General features: G+C 36.5%; 1 protein-coding gene across 8 annotated transcripts in view; it reads left to right on the top strand.

Annotated features, from left to right (window-relative positions):
- The window catches only part of ARAP2 (ArfGAP with RhoGAP domain, ankyrin repeat and PH domain 2), a 181,163-nt gene that overhangs the window by 76,642 nt on the left and 83,630 nt on the right, over positions 1-20,891 (top strand). For all 8 annotated transcript variants that reach the window (XM_073891514.1, XM_073891516.1, XM_073891517.1 and 5 more), the window contains 6 exons: positions 2,382-2,556; positions 3,005-3,136; positions 12,919-13,063; positions 15,301-15,403; positions 16,068-16,266; positions 16,461-16,524. In XM_073891514.1, coding sequence (XP_073747615.1) covers positions 2,382-2,556; positions 3,005-3,136; positions 12,919-13,063; positions 15,301-15,403; positions 16,068-16,266; positions 16,461-16,524 — 818 coding nt within the window. The remainder of the gene's footprint in view (positions 1-2,381; positions 2,557-3,004; positions 3,137-12,918; positions 13,064-15,300; positions 15,404-16,067; positions 16,267-16,460; positions 16,525-20,891) is intronic.

Below are 20,891 nucleotides of genomic sequence, written 5' to 3'. Positions count from 1 at the left end.
CTGTAAATAATACAGTATTATTGATTATAGCTACTGTGCTGTTCATTAAATCTTCAGAACTTACTTATCTTCTAGTATAAGTTTGTACCCTTAAACATCTCCCTACCCCCCAGACACCCTGTGGTAACCACATTCTAATCTGTGTTCCTATGAGTTTGGCTTTTTAGGTTCTACATATAAGTGATATATAGTATTTATCTTTCTCTGGCTAATCTCATTGAACATTATGCCTTCAGATTCCATCCTTGTCCCAAATGGCAGGATTTCCTTATGCCTCATGGCTGAATAGTATTTGTGTGTGTGTGTGTGTGTGTGTGTGTGTGTGTGTGTGTGTGTGTACACACCATATCATTATTCATTCATCTGTTGATGGATACTTAGGTTGTTTCCATATATTGGTTATTGTGAATAATGTTCTAATAGACATGAGATTGTAGATCTAATACCATTCTAATAGGTGTGAGATAATCTTTCATTGTGGTTTCCCTGATGATTAATAATGTTGAATATCTTTTCATGTAACTGTTGACCATTTGGATGTCTTGGAAAAATGTCTGTTCAGTTTCTCTGCCCATTTTTTAATTGGATTGTTTTTGAGCTGGTGAGTTCTTTATTTAGATATTAACTCCTTATGTGATGTATGGTTTGCAAATATTTACTCCCATTCTGTAGGTTTGCCTTTGCATTTTGTTGATTTTTCTTCAGATGTGAAGCAGCTTTTTAGTTTGACAGAGTCCCGCTTATTTTTTTTCTTTTGTTGCTTGTGCTTCTGGTGTTGTCTCCAAGAAGTCACTGTCAAGACCAATTTCAAGGAGCTTTTTCTTGTGTTTTCTTCTAGGAATTTTAAGGTATCAGGTCTTATGTTTAAGTCTTTAATCTCTTTTGAGTACATTTTTGTGAATGGTATAAGATAAGGCTCCAATTTCATTTTTCTGTATGTGATTATCCAGTTTCCCAACACTGTTGAAGAGACTACCTTTTTTCCATTCTGTGTTCATAGTGGCTGGATATTTATTGCACACTTACAAATTCTGAGTTCTTTTTTAGGTTCTGGGGATACGATTGTAGTAAAACGTAAATGTGCTTCTTTTATTCATGAGAGTTGTAGTCAAGTAAGGGAGACTAACCGTGAATGGCCGGAGTCCAGTAAATGGACCATAACAAATACCTTGTGCTGTGAAGGAAAACAGTAGTGGGAGATGGAAGAATAAGAGGAAATACATGTAATTAAATGTGGGAGGGCAGTCAAAGGCTATTGCAGTGGACGGGATGTTAGCTGGTATCTTTTCCAACACTCTCAGGTTGCAGATGAGGTAAACTAAGACTCAGGCAGGTGAAGGGATTGCCTACGATCACCTAGCAAATCAGTACAAAGTCAGGTATAGGTCGGGCTGTTTGATTCCGATGCAAAGGAAATTCTGTAGGTCAGCTAGACCATGGTAGGAAAGGTAAGTACGTTTTTTAACAGTTGACCATCCAGGGCTGGAACTGTGAATGCATCATGGGACTTCTTGGCTGTCCACTCTGAGCTGCCTATTGGGATATTTAATGAGCAATTATTCTGAAGTTTCATTGTAGTGGGTAAATTAACCAGTGATCTATCTGGGTGCACCATGTCAAGGAGGAGGTGAAAGGGTGAGTCTGGGGCTAAAAAATCAGATAGAATCAGGGTGCTGAAATCACAGGGTTTGGAAGCACATGGGAAGCCAGTAAAGTGAGGAAGCAGAAAGAGGATGAGGAGAGATGTGAAGGCAGCTTATTACTTCGAGGTAACAACAAAAGCAGCAACAACACAGTTAGGTCCTGGCAGTTGCTAGTGTTTGTACGATGATGTATAACATAAGTCAGTGTTGTTTTATTACCCCCTGCTTGCCGTTCCTCCTCCCCACCCATACCCCACGCAAAAAGAAAGTTACTGGATCTGTTTTGCACTCATCTTTCAGATTCCCAAAGCACAACAATACTTTAAAAAATTATGTATATATGTTAGGTTGAAAAATACATACATACAACATTTTTATGACAAAACATTTAACAGATACTTCTTTATTACGTTTTACATGTTTTGCATTTTCTGAGCACCCAGCCATTATCATAGTACATAAGCATAAAAAATGTCTTCCTAAGCAACTGGAAGGTTGGAACATCACAGCAACAGAACAAGGAATTAAAACTTGGAGGTCTTAGGTTGTAATTTAAATTCATACAAAGCAGACCTTTTGAGCCTGGTGCTTAATTCAGGACATACTTATTATTAGCTTTTTAGGTTAAAAGAGAAATACATACTTCATCTTACAAATGGCTTGACAGACCTTCACGCATTTTAATAGCTAGAATTGTATTTCCTTCCCTTAAAAGGTGTATTTTCTTTTAACAACCAGGCTCTGTGCACTGCTGTCGTGAAACCAGATGTTCTAGAAACAATGGCTTTGCTGTTCAGCGGAGCGGATGTTATGTGTGCAACTGGAGACCCTGTGCATAGCACCCCCTACCTGCTGGCCAAGAAGGCTGGACAGAGTCTGCAGATGGAATTTCTCTACCATAACAAATTCTCCGGTCAGTCCCTGTCCCTACATTAGCCTGGTCTCTTCTGATATATCCCCAAAAGGACTGAAGTACAAATCTGCATATTTCTCAAATAAGGAAAACCATCAGAAGGAAGACAAGGATGATTATTGAAAAGATAGAAGATGCTTAAAACCATGTTTTGTTTCATTTCAAGGAAATTGTTTAGGAAATCTTTTATATTTCTTTAATCTTACAAAGATTAAAACAGTTAATCCTACCTAATCATTTTCACCAAAATTAATTCTGATTTTCATATGTGAATAATAAACATAACAAGTGCTTATTTGCAAATTCTGTGCAACGTGAAATAAATACCTGTGTATTTATTCTGTGGTGAATTTGAAGTAACTTCTAGCTAAAAACTCACATATTCATAAGCAAAAGGAAAGTATTCACATTTTAGATTTCAAATTATTATTTCTGTATTTTTTTCCAGATTTCCCTCAACATGACATTCACTCTGAAGGTGGATTAAGTCAAGAGTCCTCTCAGTCCACGTTCCTTTGTGACTTTTTGTATCAGTCTCCTGCTGCTTCTAAACTCTCTTCAGAGAAAAAACTGCTTGAAGGTATCTTTTCAGCTTCTTTCCGACTTTGTTATCTGATAAAACTTTATTTCATTATCAAAACAATTATGTTTAACTTTTCATTTTTTTCCCTTAAGATGTTAGATTTGATCTGGCAATAGAGAAATATTTTTTGAGGATTTATAAATGCTTCAAGGCACAGATACTATTTCATGCACTGCAGCAGGGATTTACCACTGGGTTGGAATGCTGTGTGAATTCTCAGCAGAATTCACTGATGTCTCTTTACGGCCAGCCAACTCTGTTTCAGGATTTAAGGGTTATTCCAAAGAAATGTGAAACTCAGCCCCTTCCCTTAGGGACAAACACCCTAACTGGGGAGATAATAGAGATAAATGTCAACACATAGGCAGAATTGACAAGTTTTCAGTATATATTCTATCGGCATACTAAGGGATATGAAGTAGTTTGGTTTGTTCTGATTATAAGCCTACGTGCGTGTGAGTAGAATACAGCTTAAGCATGGTTTCAAAAAAATGATGGGAATTAATTCAACAACCTATTCCAGGTTTGGGGAATCATCTGAGCAGTCACGGTAGGTATTTATCCATCTCCGCATCTAGCTCCTTTTGTCAAGCGTGTGCTAAGCATTAGGAATTACAAAAATGAATAAGACACAGGTCTCATGTTCAATACATATGAACTGATGTGGGAAATATAGGCAGAAAAATATAATGAGATCTGTCTTAATGGAACAAAGAGAATTTTAAGAGAGATTAAGCTGTACAGGCCAATTGGTGGTGGGTGTTTAGAGACTCAGGAGCCTAGTATTAATTCCCTAGGTGGTATAATCCAGCTGTACTACTCTATCAAAGGAACAATAGGATGAAAAACTCACTTTAGAGTGTTAATCCTGATCTTTGTGCATTTAAAGTGATTATTTCAGTATAAATGCTTTATATCCAAAGAAATGATATCCCTAAGTAGAATTATATTGGGATCAGCCCTACTTTATTAGATTTTCCAGAAAATAGTAGCTGTCCTTTAGTGAAGAGGTACTATGTGTAAAGCATTGCTTTAGGTACTTTATGTACATTAATTGTAATTCTCATAATGAAAAATGGAGGAGCTCAGCAATGAACAGAATTTTACATCTGATTTGTGTTATAATTGTTATTGTAACACTTTGGTCTTGGTCAAAGTGTTATGCTGGGTGGCATTTTGAATTTGGATGTTTTTGGTTCTTTCAGCAATTGGTTATTAAATGTCTTCCTGCACTCAAACTAATAAAAATGACAAATTTTATAGAGATCTTCTCGAAATCTATTGCCCTTCAGTACTTAACCCTTAGGTAGTCAGAAGCTGGTCAGAAAAGGGGAGGGAGTACCTGAATAATCTGTGAATTGGCTATAGTAATTATTAAAATAATTCTAGGCAGTTAATGCACTTGTAAATAAGTTTACAAGTTTTCTAAAATATTTCTTCTGAATAGTAATAGTAGGAGATCTTAGACCCATCCTTCAAATCACTTATAAAAAGATAAGATAGGGAATTTGAAATATGAGATTTTCTTTCTAAAACTAAAGTGTCTCATAAGCACTTTGTGGCTAAAAATAAGCTTTCATTTATTTTTTGGCAAAAATAAAAAACATTGTGTCTATAATATTTATAGACTTAACTGTTTTAATATTTCCTTGAAATAGATTGCTTTTCTTAATCACTTGGGGAATAAATTATGTTTTAAACTTCTAACTAAATCATTCTTTCCCCTTATTTTTTATAAATTAACTGTGGATTTTTTTTTGTTAAATTTTATTTCCAAAATTAAAAACTGGTGCATTCTTTGTAATTTCATTGGGGATGTTTTCTCATTTTGGAACATCCTGTTTTAAGTCATATGAAATTAAGCTTTTGCACTTTGGCTGTGTAGCACACCAGAAATGATTTCATTGGAAAATAATCTCCTGGTCATGTATTCTTTGATGGTCTTCATTTCTTCCATCCAGTTTGTCAGCAACTTCTATCATTTCAAACTCAAAATGGATCTTGAATCAGTTGGCTCCTCTCCATCTTCACTAATAGAATCCTAGCCCAGGCACCATCACGTCCTACCTGGGCTGCAACACCCCCCTTAATTTGTCTCCCAATAACTAACCTACCTTCCTTTCAAACCATTCTCCAAAAGCAGATTTAATGATCATTAAAAATGCAAATCAGATCTTGTATTTTCATTGTTTGAGTATATTCATCAGTTCCCCATGACAATATACCCCTGTTCCTTAGGGTGACCGAAGACAACCTCCTGTCCCTTCCCTCTTCATCTCGCATTATTCCTCCCTGCACTCACAGGCCTGGCCCCCCACTGTTTTCCTCTCCGTTTCTGCAACATGTCATGTTCTTTTCTGCTCTTCTGGACTTGTACAATTGCTGTTCATTTTGCCAGGAGGGCGCTTCCCCAGTTTGGCTTTTTTCTCATTTTACAGGCATCAGTTTAGTGCTACTGTGGTATGCTGTTACTGGTAGCTCTTTCCTTTCATGGGGTTCTTCTTATTTCCATCATAGCATTTATTGCATGAAGATGATCCCTCCTTTATTGGTTTCTCTCTCTCTCTCTCTCTCTCTCTCTCTCTCTCTCTCTCTCTCTCTCGTGAAACCTCAATGAGACATTAGCATTTGCTGGCTTATTCAAGATTATCAAATCTTTGGTGCCTAAAATAGTGTCAACACAACAGTAGTCATGTGTATATATTTGTTGAATAAGTGACCGTTTCTCTTATCAAGTTATTACTGGTGTAAAAGCAAAACAAATGGACAAATAAACAAAGAAAACCAGAAACAAAATCATAAATAGAACAAACCAGTGGTTGCTAAAGGGGAGGGGGTTGGGGAGGATGGGCAAAGTAGGTGAAGGGGATTAAAAGGTACAGGCTTCCAATTGTGCAATAATTAAGTCGTGGGGACGCAAGCTACAGCATAGGGAAGGTAGTAATATTGTAACAATCTTGTATAATGACAGGTAATGGCCGATGATGACTATACACTGCACAATGTATAGAATTATCAAATCACTGTTGTATACCTGAAAGGGATGTTGTACAGCTAGAAGCAATATAACACTGTATGTCAGCTAGACTCCAATTAAAAAATTATGTAATTGCTGATGCAGAACATTTTGTTCAGAAAGTGTCTGCTTAAAAGTGAAGAAAGAGTAGAACTGCCAAGAAACAAAGTTCTGTTTTTTGTTGTTGTTGTTTCTCAAGATGCCGTAGTGTTGTTACTGCTGTTGAGCACCAGCGTTATGGAAACAAATGAATTATTTGGAAAGATTTAGAGATGAAAGTGTGTGTGTTGCCTTTGCCCCTGACTGGCCGTCCCGCGCTTGTCAGGACAGCCAGGGAGCGAGATGATTAAACAGGAAGAAGAAAGTCAGAATAAAATGCATGCCGTCCTTCAGAGAGTTCCAAGAGGCTTCAAATTGTCAGTTCAGGTTTTCAGGATTCGAAGTTCTTCTAGCCTCAGGTTATGAAGACTGATCTGTATTTTTCTTTTTCTTTTTCTTTTTTTTTTTCTTCTCAATTTAGTGTTCATGAAAAGAAAGATTGATAGCTTGTGTTAAACCTAAGTATAGAGCTGAATAATAGCGTCCTGGTTTTGTTTCCTGTTTTCTCCCCTGAACCATATTTTTTCCCCCTTGGTGTCTTACCGTGATTTGTTGACACGGTGTTTGAGTTTTTAAAAAGAAAGTGGTTGATATGGTTTGCTAGAAACTCTATGTCGTCTGTTTATATTTAATTTCATAAATTAGCATTGAGGAATTTTGAAGATCTTTTGTTCTATCAATGCCTAGCTTGTATAGTCTAAAAATGTTTGAGGCTAAACCACATTTATTTTAAATGAAAAGAATTCCTTGTGTGTATTCCTGTTTTCAGTGAATGCTGAATACCATCAGTTTAGGAAATCCTTCATCAGGAAACAACTTCATGGTTTCAAAAAAGAATAGTTTGCCTTCCCTGTCTTGGAGTTACTGTGCACATGTGTATTAGAAGCTATGACCTCGGGGCACCTGGGTGGCTCAGTTGGTTAAGCGTCTGCCTTCGGCTCAGGTCATGATCCCAGGGTCCTGGGATTGAGTCCCTCATTGGGCTCTCTGTTCAGCGGGGAGCCTGCTTCTCCCTCTCCCTCTGCCCTCTCTCACCCCCACTTGTGATCTCCCTCTCTCTGCCAAATAAATAAAAATTTTTTTTTTAAGATTTAATTTATTTGTCAGAGAGAGAGAGCACAAGCAGGGGGAGCCGCTAGCAGGCAGAGGGAGAAGCAGGCTCCCCGCCGAGCAAGGAGCCCAATGCAGGACTCGATCCCAGGACCCCAGGATCATGACCCGAGCCCAAGGCAGAAGCTTAACCAGTTGAGCCACCCAGGTGTCCCAATAAATAAAATCTTAAAAAAAAACAAAACTATGACCTCTAATCTCTCTAATATGTTTTAAAAATGGACATGCATGCTTCAAATGTGTAACAGGCGCAGAGAGGCAGTATTGTTAAGTAGTCAAGAGGATTGGTTCCCAGACTTGGCCGCCTGGGTTCTACTCTCTGCTCTGGTTTCTAAGTACGTGTGTGATCTTGGAGAAGTCAGGTAACCATTCTGTGCCTGTGGACGGGGTACAAGGGAGGGATGTGTGGTAGAACTGACCCAGTAGGGTTTTTCTGAGGATTCAGTGAGTTGATGTTTGTAAGATGTGTAGAAGAGTGCATGGCACGTAAATACAATGATGAGGGGATGAGAAGCAGAAGCAGCAGCAGGGGTCTATCTGTAGTCATAGCTGTTTCTGATTTCCTGTTAGCCTCTGAGTTTAGGCGTATCCTCCAGGTGGTAGCTGACACCCAGTGTTCCCAGCAGTAGCATCCATGTCATTGCATAGTAGTATTCGAGTAGCTCACCACTGGAGTCCTTTCTTGTGTTTGAGCAAATTCCAGTAATGTTTTTCTTCCCTGATCTAAATATCAAGATTGAATAGAAACAATGAACAACCTCTCCAGCCACTCCAACCACCATACACACCAGCTCTTGTCAAACAAACAGCTTGTGTCCTGAGAGTTACCCTCTGTGGCCCCAGTTTTATTTCTGGTGGACATCTTCTGGTAATTGGTTAACGGTAAGACTTCCTCTGTAGCAGAGTATATGTTCTCAAAGTCAGAGTTGGGAGAGCATATCTGAATTGGGCTAAGCAGACCGATGTAATCCGACATAAGCTCTTCATTGCTTCCCAAATGAAGAGGAATGCCAGGGTTTCCTATCACAGCTTTGTTATTATAAATCCTCAAAGGTGATATCTGTGCCTGCCTAGTCTGACCACTTCTGGCCCATTTCCACTTACTAAAAAAAAAAAGAAAAGAAAAAAAGGCAAATCAAGGTTTATAGTGATGATAATGCTTTAGGATAAATCCCCTCAAGCTCATATTTCTAACTGAAAGTGAGTTCGTACTCACCTTTTTAAAGGATCTGTCATTTGTTTCCCATTAGAATTTACACAATTAGATTCTGCATTTACATTTATTTTGTGCATTATGCATTTGGCACTTTTTGTTTAAGACCTTCCAATGACTCCCACTTGTCTGCCGAGAAAGGCACAAACTCCTGAACACCTGTCACATAAGACTCCTGGGGCCTGGCCTCTGCTGTGGGTCTGTGGTCTTCTCTCCTATTTGCTAACTTCATGTGTAATCTGGTTCTCTGGCCAAATCAATTTTTGGCAGTTTCCCCTTTCCTTGACTTTTCTCACAGTGTTTTTTTCCCAGAATTATGGAGTGGTTATAGCTCGAAATGTACTTTTCACTACTTTAATGTCTTTTCAGTTATAAATAACTATTTTGAAAGCTGTGTTTTTCTGTGAAATGGTTTATCATTCTAGTCTGAGGATGGCTTCCTTCCATGAGTGCTTCCAACCCCTAAAGGCACCCCTGCCCCACCATGGTTATTATTCCAGACACATCTCCTCTTGGATTGGACTGCAGAATGTTTGAGTACAGGGGGTGGGATTCCTAACTGTGCAAGTCATTATCTGCGTACTCAGTAAATGCATTTTTTTTGCATTATTCTTTATGAGGATTATCCTCTTACATCTGAGTACATTGTTTTGAAGTTGTTTTATAACTCCAGTTGGTTGGTACTTTGACTTTTCCTTGTGTTATATCTCAGAAGTCTACAATAAATATTCATTTAAAAATTATGGCCTTTCATGATTTTCATATAACCGTGCAGAGTACACACTGTGACTCAGGATTTGAGGGTCCTGGGTGTTCAGTATATGACATTTCAGTAAGCATTGATTGGGTCTCTGTGAGCATTCCTCTGCCATTTCTGATTCAGCTTTTCATTTGGCAGTTACTCGGAATACAGTGATCCTAAGTTCTCAGGATTTTGGCATTTTAAGTGTTTCTCCTCTTGATGGTTTTTGAGGCTAAACACCTCATCTTGTTTTCTTCTTCTTTTTTTTTTTTTAAGAATTTATTTATTTAATTGACAGAGAGAGTGTGAGAGGGAACACAAGCAGGCGGAGTGGGAGAGGGAGTAGCAGGCTTCTGGCAGAGCAGGGAGCCCGATGCAGGGCTTGATCCCAGAGCTCTGGGATCATGACCTGAGCCGAAGGCAGTCGCTTAACCAACTGAGCCACCCAGGCGCCCCTTGTTTTCTTTTCTTCTTTACCACCCTACCTGTGATAAAGGGAAATTTAAAGAGTATGGTAACCTATAGTTTCTTTTAACTTTTTGTTTTTAATTGTGTTATAATTTCAGACTTATAGAAAAGTTGTAAGCATGGTATGAAGAATTCTCGTATACCCTTTACCCAGACTTCCCAAATATTAATATCTTACATTCAGTTTATCCTCTTTCTTCCTGTGTATGTGTGCGTATGTACACACAAACAGGTATATGTGTGTATATATTTTTAGAATTACTTTAAGTTGCAGACTTCTACCTTTTTTTACCCTTAAGTAATCCATTGTGTATTTCTTAAAAAGGACTTTCCCTGAAATAACCAGGCTACAGTGATCAAGATCAAGTAATTATCTGATGTACAGATTTTATTCATTACATCTGTATGTATAAACCTTATTTATTAGTCTTAATATCTGTAGATCTAATGTATATTTTAAATGCAACATTATAGGTTGCTTGTATAATTTAATTCTTGGCAATAACTTACAATTTGAGAGTCTATACAATTTCTAGAGTCCACAAATAGGATGGCAGGATGATAGTTCAAAAATAATTATTTTTTATCTTGAGACTGAAAATTTCAAATAGTTTCTTCTTCCTAGCTTTCCTTTTTTTAAAAAAAATTGAGTTTTTTACCTCACTTATTCAGAGTTATTTGGCAAACTATAGACCTTGAATTACATCATTAAAACTTACAGAAAATAGTGCTCGCTTCGGCAGCACATATACTAAAACTTACAGAAAATAGCATGTTTCAGAATTCAATTTTCATGTTAGTGTCTTTCACTAGGAAATATATGGGATGATTATTGGGATTTTTCTCAATTTACAAAGCTCATTGTTTTAGTTTTTTAAAGTCAGAATTAAAAGGAAGTGATAAAGATTAGTAATGGCAATGCAAAGACATTATATAAAATCACAAGGTGTTCATCCTTTTCATTTGAACTCTTTTGCATTTATGTTTTTGTTGTCTAAGGTTCAGTTGGGAAAAAACTAAATGCAAGGAGTGACATGGGTACTTTTGGAATGTATAATAATGTAAAACCCACTAGAAGAGCAGAGTAGATAAATACATGCTTTATATTTGTATATAATTTCCAGAATTCATTAGGAGCAGAACAAGCCTGAATAGACCTGTTTCCAAAATGACGCTTTCTTCCCAGCCCCCCGGCCTTCCATTAGACTCCACTCTAGCAAATAAGCATTGTGTCTTTTTAGAAAGGACCCAAAGTTTTATTTTCAAAATTAAAAGGGAACAGCCTTTAGGAAGTAGTTTCTGATTTCCACTATTAAGTCTCAATTCAGTTGTAGCAATCAATAACTTCTCCTCCCCCATATCCATTTCCATTGTCATCTTTAGCTTAAGTTCCATTTATCCCAATATTGTTTCTGTGTGTATGGACCATTGTTGATACTCATGGCTGCATTGATTCAGATGTTCTGTTAACCTGTATATATTACTGTACTTCCAAACTGATATTCTCATAGTTGATGCATTAGCAGAATTTGGCTCATTCCATACCTTTAAAGTAATGCTCCATGGTTACGTTGTTGTGGTCAGGCCTTATTTTTACATGTAGTTCTTAGACCCTTTCAGTTAGTCTTGTTCATCAACCCCGGACCATTTCCAGTTCTGGTTCACCAGCCCTCTTCCACCTTTATTTGGATCCGTATTGTGATTTCAGAAACATTCTTGCTACTCTCCAAAATTGCTTGTTTCTTTTTACCCATTAAAAGAAACAGCTTGGCCAATCTCTTCTATTTTCCCTGCTTTTGCTTCCAGACCTTTGAGATTGCTCAAGCCTTTTGAGTTGACCACAAATTCGTGTGTGTGTGTGTGTGTGTGTGTGTGTGTGTGTGTGTGTGTGCGTTTAACCTAATCTGGATGCAACACACTAATTGGTGGTCTTTATAAGCAATTTTTTCCTAATTTTAATTTTACCAAAGCAGTACATGCACATACACAATACAGTTTTAATGGAAAACATATTTGTTCCTTGTTTTTTCCCCCCATTTTTAGACATTATTCTTTGTCTTTGATAAGTTCTTTTTATCTGATCTTTTTTCTTGGAAGTAATATTACTTCCTGTATTACTTCTATAATCTTACAGCTCCATCATATTGTATTAACTTTTTTCTCCCTCTTACTTTTGGGAGAGTTTCTTTTCTAAGCTTTCTCTGTCTTTTTTTAATTTTTTAATTTTTAAAATTCATGATTCCATTTTAAATTATCAAAATTTTTTTTTGTGTTCTTAATTCTCCTTTTTAGAACCTGTGTTCTTGTTTTATGCCTATGGTATCTTCCCTTGACTGATATTACTTATAGTTTAAAAAAAATTATTAGTTTTGGTCTCTGTCTTTTATGTTGGAAGCTTTCTTTTGAATGTTTGGGATCAGTTGTCAGAAGATTCCATCTCTTGCTGAGAGTGTTGGGATTTGGGGCTTGGTTATCACTGGCTTCATTTTGTATGTAAATGTGGGCAGTTAACTAGGAGTCTGTAGAATGTCCTGTAACCACTTTGTTTCTAGAATGGCACCATACCTCTGTCTCCACACAGTGCCTACACAGCCACAGATAATCCATAAGTGAATACATGTGGCTGTGTTTTAATAAAACTTATTTATAAAAACAGGTGATGAAATGGATTTTGCCTGCAGTGTAAGACCCCTTACAATTTGAATTTTAAATTCCCTAACCAGGGCATTAGGGGCACTGCAGGTTATGGCCCCTTTCTTCTTTTGCATACCTACCTAACATCAACCACAGTCTTACTTTTTACACTGCATGTTTTTCTCTGAATACTCTGTAGACATCAGTCCTTGCTGTTTCAGAGATGTTTTGCAGCAGTCTCTTATGGACCTGTCTGCGTTTCTGGTCATCAATGTCATAGTTATTTTTTGTACTTTCATTGTTACTAGATTGTACGTTTTTTAAGAGCAGACAGAGTGACAACTGTATATCCCATACAATAACATAATTGTTATGTAAGCAATAACGTATTCTTTACACAAAATAGGAAATTAATAAATTTGAATCCAGTTATTTAAACTGTTTGTTTTTTAAAAATATGCTGTAATTGTGATACATTATTTGTTTTAAATTCCTAGAGACAAATAAAAAGTGGTGTGTTTTGGAAGGAGGCTTCTTGAGTTACTATGAAAATGATAAGTCTACCACACCTAATGGCACCATTAACATCAATGAAGTTATCTGCCTGGCTGTACACAAAGAAGACTTCTATTTAAATACCGGGTAGGTCCACTGTTAGGTAACAGGTGAAGAATATTTCCTGATATTTATCATACCAGATAATAAGAGTTTTGTTATGTTAATTCTTCATTTGCTTATTGTGGAAGAGGTTAATAGTTTCTTGAAGCCTGATCATTTTGCAGCTTCTGAAAGTTCCTTAGGGAATTTGCTAAAAAGTAGAAAAATTAGAATATTACACCAGGTACTATGAAAGGCTAAGCTATTTGCATCTAATCTTAAATTTAAAGCATTCCATTCTAGAACACGTAGTCCTAAAATTTTTATAATTTACTCATTTTAAATGGTGGACTAATAGCAAAATTTATGCATTCATTTAATGCATTATTCAAAGGAAAATATTCAGTAATGACTTATTTGCATTAAAATAAAAAACTAAAAGTATTTTATACCATATTGAAATGCTAAATTCCCTAAATATTCACTTTAGCATTTTAATGGTCTCAAAAAAGTTGCAATTAAATGAGTAAGCATTATTTATTTAATATATTTGACTCAAAGAATGCTTTAATAAATTTTTTGTGAGGACTTTTAAAAACAAACCATCTAAGATACTTGGTATGAAAGTTACATTTTGCAATGTAATTAATGAAAAACTATAAATATTAAAATCTGCATAAATCAGTTTTATAGAAACATCATATTTGAGTATAAATTTTATGAGAATGGACAGAGATTTGCAAAACTTTGCCATTTATGTAAAATTACATGTACCATAGTATCATTAGTATACCATGACTAGTATATCCTAAAGTGACTTTTTTAGTAAGTCAACAAAACTGATCATTAGTGATTGTTTTTGTTTTAATCTTAATAGTGCTTTTATTCCAAATGAATAATTAATGTGGCTTACTGTGGAATTTTAAAATAAATGCATTCTAGTATTTAATTGCTTACTTAGTAAATAAAATATAATTTAAAATAATATTAGTTTATGTCACCTTGTAATCATTCAGAAATAAAACATTCTTGATAGAATGTTCCTGATACAAGTAGACATGCAGGAGAAACCATCTACAGTGAAATAAGGTTAAAAATAACTATTGCAGCCATCCTCTGAGTCTCCCTAAATAGCACTTTATAGAGTTTGGACTCAGTAATGTAGGCAGTGAGGAGTTACATAGATTTGTATTTGAGGAAGAAAACTGGCTGAAGTGGTGAGAGAGAGAGATGGGAGGAAGAGAGACCACAATTACTGAGAGTTTACCTAGAGGAAGAGATCATTAAAAAGAGAAAAAAAACAAAAACAGTGAGTTGAGAGAATTTTATGATTGAACTAGTAAGAAATACTCTCTTGACTGGATGAGGAGCTGCTGTTAAGAAGAAATTAGGGGCGCCTGGGTGGGTCAGTCAGTAAGCGTCTGCCTTTGGCTCAGGTCGTGATCCCAGGGTCCTGGGATCGAGCCCCACATCGGGCTCCCTGCTCAGCGGGAGGCCTGCTTCTCCCTCTCCCTCTGCCCCTGCTTGTGTTCCCTCTCTTGCTGTCTCTCTCTCTCTGTCAAATAAATAAATAAAATCTTAAAAAAAAAAAAAAATTAAACCCCAGGGTTTTGAGTTTGTTGATAAAGTAGATGTTGATGCCTCTAAATTGAAACATGAGGCAAATACAAGCAGTATGGGGTAAAAAAAGAGGAAGAAGAAAGATGACTCTGATATAGGGTATTTTGAGATTTTTTTTAGGTAGCAGTGGCAATGTACTTCACACGTTCCAGGAAATAGTTGGAGCTATGGATGAGGGCCCCAGGGAAGAATTCAGGACCTGGGATGTTACTCTAATTTTATCTGCAGTAAGGAAATAAAATTTTGGGATAAGATGAGATAATGGGAGGAAGATTTGTGAAGTAAGACAGGAAGAGGGCTGATTACGGAATGGTTTGGACAGTGTTTGCTTTAAACAGAGCGTCAGGATGGCCTGATCTGAGAGGGAAGAGGAGACCAAAGAGAGCCCTTTGCCACATCAGTCAACTAATGAGTGTCCAGGGCATTAACACAGTCATGCAGTCGAGTAATTAAGTCATCAGAAGAATATTCCTTTTGTCTGATCCAGTGTATTCCATTTATTCAAATGAATTAAAATATAAATTGTTGGGAAAATATGATAGATTTCAAAGCATTATCCAATTTTCTAAGGGAATTTAATTAAAAACTTGATTTTTGTATTCCTTGTTTTCCATAAGAGCCAAACAGAAACAGTGGTATCTTTTTATTCATGTGTGCTACAGGCCCATCTTTACCTTTGAGATCTATTTACCCTCAGAACGTGCGTTTTTATTTGGAGCTGAAACATCTCAAGCTCAAAGAAAATGGACAGAGGCAATAGCCAAGGTATTTAAATATTGCATATTTACCCTAAGTCCAGAGAATATTCTTAACTTGAGGTCTGTGGTTGAGCTTCAGAGATCCATAAAAATTTTACACAAGATTCTGGGAAAAATGTCCATACTTCATTAAGTTTTCAAAGGTTATAGTCAAAAGAGATTAAGAGTTTCCTTCCTGGAGCCTTAAGGTGAGGAAAAAAAAAAAATGTAGGACCTTGGAGGAATCATTCTTTGAATTCAGCCATGTTATGATGATTAAGATCTTTTCACTATTGTTAAGTCATTTCTATGTATGTCTCTTCATAGGTAGATATGTTATTCATGGTACACACAAAGGGGAAAGGAACAGATTCAGTGAAAGATACAAATGGAGACAAACATTGAAGGTTGACATTTTGAAAAATGCCACAAATCAGCAGAGATGATGTCTTCCCATTTCAATTCTATATCAAAAAAAGTGGTTTAAGACGCTGCCTTTTGAAAATGCATTATAGCTGTGCAGTTTTAAGACTGATAGCAAGTTTAAATAATTGTTTTGAAATTTGGGTTACTTCTAAATTTTTAAGGTAGAGAAACTATTTTTGTTTTTCTACCTTCCCTTGAGTCTGTAGGTAGGGAAGGGATTTCCTATTTGCACTGTCTTTATTACTTTTCTGTATTTGTTTTAACAGCATTTTGTTCCCTTTGTTGCTGAAAACTTAACAGAAGCTGACTATGATTTGATTGGTCAACTCTACTACAAAGACTGCCATGCCCTGGACCAGTGGAGAAAAGGCTGGTTTTCTATGGAAAAGTCTAGTTTGCGTTTTTGTCTTCAAATGCAAGAAGTTCAGGAAGATAGAATGCACTTAAGAAGACTGCAGGAGCTAAGTAAGATTTTTTTTTCCTCTTTCATCTTGTATTTTGGATGTGATTCTTTATAGCATATGATAATAGTAGTTTTTACATAAAATTATGATGCCTTATTTCCAAACATGACTAAGTAGTATTAATAATTGTGTCTTTATGGGTATTTGGTGTCTTGTTTTAAATGATGGATTCATGCTTTTCTCCTTTTTCTCCAGCAATCAGCACAGTGGTTCAAAATGGGGAAAAAATGGATGTCTTGCTCTTGGTAGAAAAAGGGAGGTAAGTGCATTTTTGCTTTTTACTCTTTAATTGCAATAATTCTAGGGAGTAGGGTATTTGACTATCTTCTTTGAGGGAGAAGCCACTATTTTATAGCCTGTTGGAAGTTCTCTAAAGTGTGTGTATATGTATGTCTACACACACATACACACACACACACACACTCTCTCTCTCTCTCTCTCTCTCACTCTTCAATAGAAAGAATACACCAATAAAGCTTGCATATTTTTATATTTGTATGGGTGATCAGTGTTACATTTGTCACCAGTGTGATCACTTATATTATACTTTTCTGTAGACTTAGATTCCTTTGGGACATTCACATTTAAATATTTGGAAGCACTTTGGCAGTTGTATAAATATGTTTTCATTGTGGGTATATGATAAATATAAATAATATCCTGAATTATCTGTGAGTCATGTAAAATAAAACTTGATTTCTTGAATTTATTCACTTTTTCAACAAATATTAAACACTACTTTGTATCAGACACTGTTATAGGTATTGGGCATACAGTTTGTATGTAAAATAAAAATTCTACACAAGATTCTGGGGAAAATGGCCATGTGTTTTTGGACACAGTTTATGCCCTCATGAAACATGTGCATTAGTGGTAGAAACAGAATATACGCAGACAAAAAAATAGTTACATAGTATCGTGTCCATCAATTTTAAATGCTTGAAGAAGAAAAAGGTGAAGAGAGACAGCCTGATGGAGCAGTATTCTGTTTTAGATAGGGTGGTAAGAGAGGGTATCTTTGATTAGAGATGTGCCTAAGGTGAAGAAGCAAACCATGGAACTGTCTGAATAGTGTTCCAGGTATAAGGTCAAGGATATTTTGAAGACCCTAACAGTGTGCTGTATTTAGCATGTTCACGGTCTGCAAGCGAGCTGCTGTTCGTTGGGAGATTTGAATGAGTTTGAGGGTGGAAAGAAATTATTTCAGAGATCTCTGGGCCTTATCATATAGAGCCTAACAGGTAATAATATGTAAAGATGTAAAGATGTGAATTTTATTCTAAGCCTGATGGGAAGCTGCTCATTTTGAGAGTCAGGAAGTGGAATGATCTGACTTCGGTGTTTAAAGGACTACTCTGGTTCCAGATGAATAAGCCTTTGGGGTACAAGAGTGAAAGTGAGTGTCCAGTTAGCATGCTGTTACAGAGGCCGGGCAAAGGATGGCAGACATAGTAAAACAGTGTTGAGTGGTTGGAGCCATTGTGAAGGCAGAGGCCAGAGGGCTTGTTGATGGATCAGGTGTGTGTGAGAGTTAAGGGTTACCCCAAGATTTTGGCCTGAGCAAGTACATTAATGATAATGTTCCTTTTTTTCCAGATAACAAATACAGGACAGTAGAATTAGGGTGTTAGTAAGTTTAGGGTAGTAGATCAAGAATTTGGTATTGAAAATGGTAACCTTGAGATGTCTACTTGACAGCGAAGTGGAGTTGGTGAGTGGACATGTGGATATATATACAAGTCGAATTAAGGGGAGAGGTTGCAACTGGAGATAGAGATTTGAGAGTCATCAGCACACTGATGTTAATTTAGCCAGGGAACTGGATGGATTCACCTAGACAAAGAGTACAGACAGAAAACAGACTTGAAGATGAGCCTCTGGGACTCCAATAATTAGAGATCAAGAAGAGGGGGATGATCCAGAAAGAGAGCCTACGAAGGAGCAGCTAAGGGTCATACCACAACATTTAGGTATAGCCTCTTGAACAAACTGTTTTTTATCATTCCTTGATTATAGTGATATAGTATGTTTAGCTCTACAAGAGTACAAGATAATGTGCAAAAACATCTGTTATATAAAAATATAGCTAAATTAGCTTTCCCTTTGGTTATTTTTTTTGGTGACATGAATAATGACTCAACAGTTGTCTGAACCTGTCTTTTTCTTCAGTTTCATGGGAGGACATTAACAGCTTTAGACAGCAAGCATATTGCAGATTAGATATTTATGTCAGAGTGTGTCTTTTAATTTACAGGCATAATTAGTATTCTGTGTTTTTACTTGTTTATTTCTGGGATTATAATGATTCATGATACTTGAGATTCTGATTTTTGGTACCAGGTGATGGTTGCACTGTACTTTCAGAGTGCTGTTCATTATATGTTCACAAGTAACAACGAGGTAGCATTATGTTTAGATAGTTTTATATCATTAAAGTACTAGCAGAATGCAGTTTTTACAAGTCGTCTATTCATATTTATGGAATGCCTGTTGCCTCCTACCATAATGGCAGGAAAAAAGTTGGTCAGCAGTACAGATTTGGAGTCTGAACTTCCAGAATTTATGTTTTTAAACAAACCAACAGCAACTTGTTAGTTAAATTTATTGCATTTATCATTTATATTATCAGGTTACTATAGCCAAAATGTTTTTTTGTTTTGTTTTTACCATTTTCAGGCTAGGAAGGATTTGATCAGTGATACATTGGTTTTAATTAAAATGTTGCAAACGTGGATTAAAACGTAGCAAACAGGGGTTGGAATTATTCTAATCAATTTGATGACTTTTTATTTAATGCTTATTGCATGCAGTGCACTCACTCATGAATGCAAAATAGGGAAGGAAGCCAGAAGACAAGATGTTATTTTGTAACATCTTGACCTTTTCACTGGACTACAGCCATCAATCAGTAGGTGAACTCAGATACACTCTGAGTTCATAGAATAGTTGAAAACTGATGGAATTGCAAAATAATGGTCAGAGCTGCTTTAATCGTGTTTTTGATAATTTCAAAAATTTTATGTACATGTGTTATTAACAAGTCATGTTGCAAGCATTTTTACTAAAGTGAAGCACAGGGAATATGTCAGAGACCTACAGGGACAAATATATAACCAGGTTATTTTCCTTAAATCTGTTTGAACAGCTGCCATACAAAATGTACCATTTGAAAACGACTATTTATCACATGCTTACATCCTGCTTTTCCTTGCTTTTGCTGTGTTCTCCAAATCAATGCTATTCTGACCATAACAAGAATACAATGATGAGAGTGTGTATAGAACTCACTGTATCAGGCACTGTTTCAAGCACTTTAACGGCCTTCCAGTGCCTATGTGATGTTGAGGAGGATAATCTCGTACCTCTAAAGTAAATTTCACCAGCAACAGTGGGTTTATTTGGGAACAGAGAACTGCAATTAGGGACAAGCACACTAAAATGAAAGCCCAGGCAAGTCTGGAGAACAAAAGAAAAAGAGTAGTCTTTGGGAACTTGTGGGGGGCTTTTTTAAACAAAAAGTCTTGTGGAGTAAAACTGGCAAATTATAGTGGCTTTTCATTGGCTGAGTTGTGACGGTTTCTCACTGGCTGGGCAGTTGCTGGGAAGGAGAAAACCTTTCTTCCTCCTGCCTGAGTGGTAAAGAAGTATTTGTAGTATGGACTTGGAAGATTCCCTTCCTCTTGGGTCTACAATTAACTAACTAGTGGTTGTGCTTGAGAGCTCCCCCTTCTGGCCTCTTGACTCCATTCTAAACAAGATTTTCTTTTATTATAAATTTTCACAAATCCATTTTGAAATCAAGGTGAGGTCAGTTTATAACTTAACAACCTTAAGAGTCTTTCCTTTTTGGAACAAGAATTAAGGGGCACCTGGGTGGCTCAGTCAGTTAAGCCCAGGTCCTCGGATCGAGTCCTGCATCCGGCTCTCTGCTCAGTGGGGAGCGTGCTTCTCCCTCTCCCTCTGCTTGCTGCTCCCCCTGCTTGTGCTCTCTCTCTCCCCCTCTTTCTCTCTGTCATAAATAAACAAAATCTTTTAAAAAAATAAAACAAGAATTAAGTTTAACTTACCGACACCAAGTCATTCTCAAGAATTAAGTCAACAAATGTACCAGGATCCTGAATAAACGTTGTAAGTTATCAGAATTTAAAATTTCGGCATTTTATGAGAAACTTTTATTAGAAAAAATCATTTTGTTAGAAAATATTTTGTTAGAAAATATATATATTTCCATATAATTCTTACCTAATTAAAGAGAGAGCAGGAAGAAGGGAGGTCAGAAGTGTGAACAGTTAAGAACGTGCCTGGGAGATTGTGAGTGCACTAGATTATAAACCCTGACAGAACATGTACCGGCAATGGCACCTTGTGTGGGGCAAAGTAGGCTGTCATATTTATATATCTATGTATTTATAGACATAGACACACACGTGTATGTATATTTGTGTGTGTATTTATGTATGTATGTGTTATGTGAATAAATCAGCTTCAATAGGGAATAATGGGAAAAGAGCAGGTTTGAGAGGGAGCTTGGGAAATAAGGAGTTTGATTTTAGATGTGTTGAACATGAGTTGCTTATAAATACCTAAGGACAAAGTGCTAGGAGGAAGTTGTATTTATAGATCTGG

Source organism: Callorhinus ursinus, unplaced genomic scaffold (assembly GCF_003265705.2).
Source record: "Callorhinus ursinus isolate GAN/ISIS: 27379988/994484 unplaced genomic scaffold, GSC_fseal_2.0 scaffold4, whole genome shotgun sequence".
In the NCBI taxonomy this organism is placed as follows: Eukaryota; Metazoa; Chordata; class Mammalia; order Carnivora; family Otariidae; genus Callorhinus; species Callorhinus ursinus.
The sequence above is the reverse complement of the archived record's forward strand: the minus strand, read 5'-3'. Positions and strand labels throughout refer to the sequence as shown.